This window comes from Typopeltis vanoorti, chromosome 9 (assembly GCF_054136105.1).
Source record: "Typopeltis vanoorti isolate ZY-2024b chromosome 9, IOZ_Tvanoo_1.0, whole genome shotgun sequence".
Lineage (NCBI taxonomy): Eukaryota > Metazoa > Arthropoda > Arachnida > Uropygi > Thelyphonidae > Typopeltis > Typopeltis vanoorti.
Window position 1 is genome coordinate 65,571,978 of NC_143557.1, and position 7,814 is coordinate 65,579,791.

Below are 7,814 nucleotides of genomic sequence, written 5' to 3' on the forward strand. Positions count from 1 at the left end.
ATAACAAAGTCATCGGTTAGCATACAGGCAAAACAAAAACTAACGCTACAGAAGAATAGACCCCCCCCCCCGTCTGAGACGCGAAAATGTTGCCAATATGTTTTTATTTTTTTTTCTCTGAATAAATCACTGCAAATATCGATATTTAGTATCGTACAAATCGTACAAAGCGACTCCATGGTTATACAAATTACTGGTATCCATGATATTGATATACAATTACAAGTTATGAATAATAATTTATGATTCACCAATATATTTATAGTTTTTATTGAAAATGGGACAAAATTGACATTTTTATTAAAACGACGGGACTGCCGGGAAATACGAAAAAAACGGTACTGTCCCGTTCAAAACCGTACATATGGTCAGCCTACTTATAAGAAGTACTCGAGGCCTTTTAACCCTATCTAGCTTTTGGAGACAGTGGGCAGTTCAATCTCCACCGGTAGCCAATCAGAGATAGTTGACCCAAGACTACCACTAATTATAAGCAGCAACTGATGAAAAGACTCGAAAACAAGTGCTGCCATCTCTTAGTACCTAACCCTAACAGGATATTCTTGTCTCAAATGGTGTAGGTTCTACGGTCGATTTTCTTGAGTTTACGGGACAAAAAAACCCGCTTGCACGTGCCTGAAATCGAAGAATGGCTTATATCAAGTTCCTTCAGTCGGCGACTAGACTTGAACTTAAGTGTATCTTTGGATGACCTAGTGTAGGGGATGCAAGTGTTACTTCCACTGAGCTATGCAGGCCTTTAAACCCATAAATTAATTAAACCCTCTCTATTTTTTCACAAGATATTTGTATTGATTATTTTCTTAGCTATAACATCATTTATGATGTAGTGCTCTTTTAAAATAATCTTAATAAATACAAAATAGTTCATGTTCTTATAAATAATAACAATACATAATTACTAAAATGGAAATGAAAAAACAGATTATTATTATTATTATTATTATTATTATTATTATTATTATTATTATTATTATTATTATTTCAAAATGTTTACAAAATATCTTCAAGATATCAAAAGGATGCGATTTCTCTTTCCCAGATCATAAAAGGAGCAGAGATTATATGCATATAATATTTCAGGCAGAATAGCTTGTTCATGTTGTAACGCATTTTAAGTTTTCCTATGTCTTAAACTTTTTGTTACTCACATATAACCAAAGCTTTGAATGATATCCTTAGCTGACAGCTACATGACAAGTTCTCATTAACAAACAAACAAAAAAGGTAGAAACAAAAAATCTGTAAATGCCGTTTATTTATTATGGAAAGTAGGCAAGGACTTACTAGCTCTGTCTAACTTTTGGAGACTGAGGGACAGTTCAATCTCCACCAGTAACCAATAACCAAGATAGCATGAATAAAAGACTATTACTAATTACAGACAACATGTGATGAAGAGTGATGTGATGAGATGTTGACACCATTGACATGGTATCCAGGAACACGCCAAGGGTATTTGTCGCCCGGATGCAAACTTTTATCGGCCGCCAATTAATATTATATTAGTTAAATTTTACGATGTAGGGTATACCAAGAAATGAATATTATTATTATTATTATTAATGATTATACTGCATTGTATAATCCAAATTAGATATTAGATACAGAAAATAAATATTTGATATATGTTTCTTGCAGGTTTTTCCTCCCGGAAACTCGGGTTTTTCGTCCTGTAAACTCAAGAAAATCGACCGTAGAACCCACATTATTTCAGACATTAAATATATTGTGTTAGGGTTAGTGACCACGAGATGGCGGCACATTTGAGCCGTCTCTCTTCACTGCGTACCGCTTAATTAGTGATAGCCTTGGGCCATCTGTCTCTGATTGGGTACCAGTGGAGATTGAACTGCCCACTCAGTCTCCAAAAGTTAGATAGGGCTAAATGGCCTCGCCTACTCCCGTTTATACGGGAATAAAAAGGCGTTAGCTGATTTTTTTTTTTTTTTTGTTTCTTGCGGCCCTATCAATGTTGCCGCCATGGTGTGGTGCACCCTTTGCACTCTCTGGTTGGCGCGGCCCTGATGGTATCAATATCTCGTATTCTCTGACACAGTACTGTATGTTATTTGTCTGTTCTATGGTCAATATTTTTGTCTTTACAGGATGAAAAAAAAGAGTTTTGGGGAGAAAAAACCCGCTTGCCGGTTAACTAGGGAATTGGTCAAAGAAAGGGTTAGAAAAAGTTCCTCTCATCAGCGAATAGAGTCAGCACGACTAGTTTCGTCTTTAAGAAGATTTCTTCAGGTACACAAAATAAAGAGAAACAACCAACGAAAACTGCAAAGGAAAAAATCTACATAGGATTACTAGGTTATTGAAGAACACACAAACATCCAGAGATAAAGAGGTTATTATTCCTCTTTACAAGGCGTTGATACTTCCACATTTCGATTACTGTGCTCAAGTCTGGTCGCCTGGATTCCTTGGAGATGAGGAATTGGTGGAGAGGGCTCAGAGGAGAGTGACTAAGTTGGTGAATGGTGTAAAAAATCTCCCTACATTGATAGATTGAGAACTTGTGGATTAAAGAGTTTGGTTGATTGGCAGAGAAGAGGAGATATGATAGAAACATTTAAATTACTTAAAGGTTTTTCAGCTGTGTGATAGTGATGAAAGAACAAGAGGTCATCCCTGCAAATTAAGGAAAAGTGTGGTTAAGAATGATGTGAGAACTAGATTTTTTGCTTGGAGAGTGGTGAATGAATGGAATGCATTGCCTGACCCAGTTGTGAGTGCTTCGTCTGTAAATGAGTTCAAGAAGAGTTATGATAGATATTGTTTTGATAGTTTGGGTCTCCCGTGATGAGTCTTCTGACTCCATGAAGATACCTATATAATAATAATAATAATAATAATCTAAACAACAAAGCATTAGCGTGAAAAAAAGTAAATATTAAAGCGTTAGCATCTGGATATTTGAAGCTGTTCTCTGTATAACCTCATTGTTGGGCGTGCGCATGCGTTCAAGATCTCGTGAACGCCAAAGTTTGATGGCAGCACAATGACACTCTGAGAGATTTTAACTAAGGTTGTTGTTAAGATGTATTGGATTAAGGGAGATTTCTTTAGATTCAACTATTCTTCTTTCTAGTTCGTCGTAGCAAAAAAATATTATTAGATTTGTGTCATAAAACTGAATAGACAGGGTTTTCCTCGTTAGTGTTAGAAATCAGAACATGGTCGGACAGAGAACTAGCTCTTGTCCTGTTGTATGTAATGTCGCTTTGATGTTCTTCAATGCGCAATTCGATGGATTTTTCCGTCTGGCCAAAATAAGGTTTACCACAGTTCTGCGGTTTACCATGCCGGGATATATATATATATATATATATAAATCAGCTAACGCCTTTTCTTCCCGTATAGGGCGTAGGTGAGGCCGTTTAGACCAGGTCAGTGTTCATGACCTGCACTACTATGACTCCCAGAAACACAGACTGGTCATTAATTGTGATATCTCTATTTTGGAACCAACATTATGTAGCAGTACTATAGTTCGCCCACCACTTCTAGGTCCCTTCTTGGCTTTGTGCCAAGAATAGTCGATTCATGCTGAAGGGGAGAAAGAAATGAAGGATGTACGAATTGGTCGCCAACATGCGAAATCACGTGCTTTCTTGTCTGTCGCTGTACTAGTACTAGCTTGATTTTTGTTGTTCTCTTTTTGCATTATTTTTTTATTATTAATTTGTATGATGGATCCAGTACAGTCAACAAGTTCTATTGTTACACGTTTCAGTAGCTCTTGCAAAAGAATATTGAATAATGTGCTGACATTCTGCGAAAAAGAATCGTCAGAAGGCCGTCTTCTTGTTCCCCTTTCTCGAGTCATAAAACGTGCAAGTGCAATTGCGGGCGTATCGGGGTCGACTATTAAAAGAATTCTTATGGAATCAAAAGGTGAAGGTAAGCCAAAATTTAAATCTCCTAAAAAAAAAAAAAAGCGCCAGAGTAAAACCATCGAAACCGTAGCCTTGAATGATTTTGATGTAGACGTTATAAGAAGAGCTATTCACGAATTTTATGTATTCGAGAAAAGAGTGCCAACTGTTCCGAAATTGATTCCTGTGCTTAAAGAAAAAATTAATTTTTCTTGGAAAAGAGAAACTTTAAGGAAAATACTTCATGAAATCGGATTTTGTTTTAAAAAGTCCCATGAAAAGGAAACTTATCATGGAGTGAAGTGACATTGTTTTATGTAGAACGCAGTATTTGCATATTAACACTCTACGTACATTTTTCCAATTATACAAGCAAAATAGTTACTTTAAAAACAACAATGTTCGTAAAAGAAAAGCTAAATTTTCCGACCTGTAATAATAAACAAACTCAGTTTGTTTATTATTACCTCCCAGAAGACAGACTGATTACCCTATTATCGGAATGGATTCTTCTTTTTCTGACATGCGCAGTAGTTTCGAGGGACCTCAAATCGGTGGGCGAACTATACTTTACACACTTTCAACTCCTCCGAAGCTTTTCCTGCTGCCAAACTTTCTTTAAACAGCCAGGTTAGAAGTAGTTAATTCCTTAGCACATTTCCCTAAATGCATCGTAAAACCTCATCCAGTCCTTTTCCGTTATTGACATCACCTTTGATCAGCGCGGTGAGCACAACATTCTTCTACTTTCTTGCTGCTGTCTTTTTCCATAATTGTACAGTCCTATATTTGTGAAAGAACTGTCACGATGATTGCACAACCTTGATTAATTCGGTATGATAGACTATATCAGGGGTGGCCAGAGTTTTTGCAGCAAGAGCCATAGTTACCTATCAGCCTTAGCCAAGTTAGCCGGCCTTGGGCGTGGACAGAAGGTTTTTTTCGTTTATCTGGGGTTTTTCATCCCGCAAACAGGCAAACCGGCCCCGTAAACACACACGGATCTACAGCCATAAATAATTAGTCCCCCCCATGAGGGGGCTCAACTCGACCCAATAGGGACGGGGAAGAAAAGGGAGGAAACTCCATATGAATAAATAAATAAAAATTAAATCTAATAATTCTTCTCGCGTCATTCCGTCCTCAAGAACGAAACGAATAAAAATTGCTAATTGTGGTTGGTCTGTAATGTCAGTTGATTCTTTTGTATCTTTTAATGTATCTTTTTAAATTTTCTGACAACGTAATATAAATATAACACATTGTCGAACAGCAATGTAATTAATTGAAAAATTAAATTAAAAACAATAGAAAATTTTAAAAAATTATAAATATTTTTCATTTGTTAGTTGAGCCGCAATAAAACTTAAGAAGAGCCACATGCGCTCGCGAGCAGCAGTTTGGTCACCGTGGGACTATATCATGCTTTTCTTGGAACTATTATTCAAATTAATTGCTTTAGAGTAATAACGAAAAGTATGGGAATGTTTATGTTGAATAAAAAGAGAAAAAAAAATGGAACTTAATAATACGGAGAAATGTCTTGCCTGATAATATTTGGGCTTTTATGATCAAGCGATGCATAGCATAACTATGAATATAATAATCAATACCTGAGTGAGCTAGCCATTTTGTCTCCCCCAAGGCAAGATAGCAGTAAAATGCCTAGTCAAGTGCGCGATATTTAGGTTGATCGGCATCCTTGGATGCCTTTTAGGCCACCTAGAGGTAACCAATCCTTTTGTCTCATCTATCGGAATAATTTGCATCTATATAAAATGATATTTCCATTTTTCAGTATTAGAATTTTATAATTTACATTCAGCATACACTGCCCAGCAGCATGATGGGAGAAAAGCACACCCAGTTGGCTCTGCACACTTTTTTTTTTTAAAATCCGGATTACTTAAAATTAATGTATCTGAATTTTCTTGTGCATAAAAAATGCCTAAAAATTATGCATTTTTAATGAATTTATATAGCTCGAAAACAGGATCGTGGGAGCGTGAAGTAGGATAACAGAACCTGAGGTGAATAAAACTTCGTAGGGCTCCAGGGTTTTTGTATTTAGCACTATAGCACCGGTTTATACTGGTCTTAGCTTATACTGACTGTATATTCCAATAAATCATAATAAAGCAGATTTTTTTCACTAAATTAAAAAGCAAAGAAATACGGTTTATTTCATATTTGGTTGTTAGTAATATCAGAGAACATGACACGTCATGGAAGTGATAATCAGGAATAATAATTAATAATAAATACCTTACACTTGACAGCTATAGTGATAGATTGAGTAGCAAAATTTTACAAAACACTAAACAACAACGTTATTCATATTACATACATCAGATGGCGCTACTTACATTAAACAGGATATTTAGCTGCATTGGGCGGCAATTTGTAAAATATAGAATAATTGAAACGGTATATTAATCTAATAACATATTTCTCCAAAAGATGGCATTTTTCCGAATACGCCCCTGCAAACAAACACAGTGTCGTAAGTCCTGTGCGTGTAATATTCAACAAGTTGTAAGTAATGGCTTCTATTCAAAGTGAAATAAATAAGTCCTTCATTTTATACCATGCTTTAACATCATATTTTTCAAGAAGGGTAGTGTTCGCATTAAAATTGAAAGGAATACCATTTGAATCTCGAATTATAAATATCGAAAAAGGCGAACAATGTGAACCTTGGTATATGAAGTTAAATCCATTAGGTAAGGTACCTCTACTTATAGACGGAAATGAAATAATTGCAGAATCCTTATCTATTATCAAATATTTGGATGAAAAGTGCACAGATAATGAACACTTAATTCCAGGAAGTAATGCAAGAGAAAGAGAGGAGTATGTAAAAATGGAAAATCTGTTCGAAAATGCCCCAATCGGTATTATTACTTTTGGCTGCATATTTCATCCTGAACTCACAGTCGGCATGCAGCTAAATGAAGAAGAAAGGAAAGATCGCACCGAGAGATTTCATATATTATTCAAAGTTCTGGATGAATATTCTATTAAATATCCTGAACTCGCCGAGCAGTACTTAGTTAAAAAAGGTCGTCTTTTACAATTCTACAATGCTTGCAAAGACCCGGATCAAGTGATGAAAGCTATTAACGAATTAGAGAAGGTGTTAGACGAAGTCGAAAAGCAGTTAGGGCTGTCGACTCATATCGATCCAAATCAAAAAGAGGAAAGTTGGTTATTAGGGAAAACTTTTACTGCGATGGACATATGTTTAACTGTTCTCTTGCAACGATTAAAAGCTCTTGGACTATGGGAACAGTATTTCGCATTAGATAAACGACCTAATTTGGCTGATTATTACCGCCGAGTTCAACAAAAAGAAGCATTTGCAGAAACTTTTGAAAAGTAAATTGTGAACACTTTATAATAAGAAAAATTGCATGTTTTCATTATTATTATTATTATTATTATTATTATTATATGACTATGAAGTTGATGTGGTATTTTTTTTAAAAAAAAAAGCACATAATATTGAGATAATTGATTTTCATTATTCTTTTTTTCTATGGATCAACTTCATAAAAAAAGTATTGAACATTTTTATATAGTATTCAAATATTATTGTTCTTGTATAATAAACAGATAATTCTTGTATTATCTGTTTATTTAAAATTTTATATACTATTTGAATATAAAATCATTGTTCAGAAAGTATACAAGAAATCAATTAATAAAATTCTAAGGCTTACTTACCTAAATTTACAGGTGTTTTTTTCTAAATTTAGAATTTATTTTATTTTATTTATTTTTATTTTATTTTTATTTATTTTTATTTTATTTTTTTTGTCAAGATTTAAGATAGCTTCGTATTCACCAATTAAATTTAAAAAAAAAAAAAATCAACTAACGCCTTTTTTATTCCCGTATATACGGGAG

At 34.6% G+C, this 7,814-nt stretch overlaps 1 protein-coding gene across 1 annotated transcript; it reads left to right on the forward strand.

The window, feature by feature from the left end:
- Window positions 1-6,408: 6,408 nt before the first annotated feature.
- Window positions 6,409-7,486, forward strand: LOC150103101 (ganglioside-induced differentiation-associated protein 1-like). The gene has a single exon (XM_090398165.1). It carries the CDS (start codon window positions 6,448-6,450, stop codon window positions 7,285-7,287), a length of 840 nt encoding a protein of 279 aa, XP_090254291.1. The 5' UTR covers window positions 6,409-6,447; the 3' UTR covers window positions 7,288-7,486.
- Window positions 7,487-7,814: the final 328 nt, after the last annotated feature.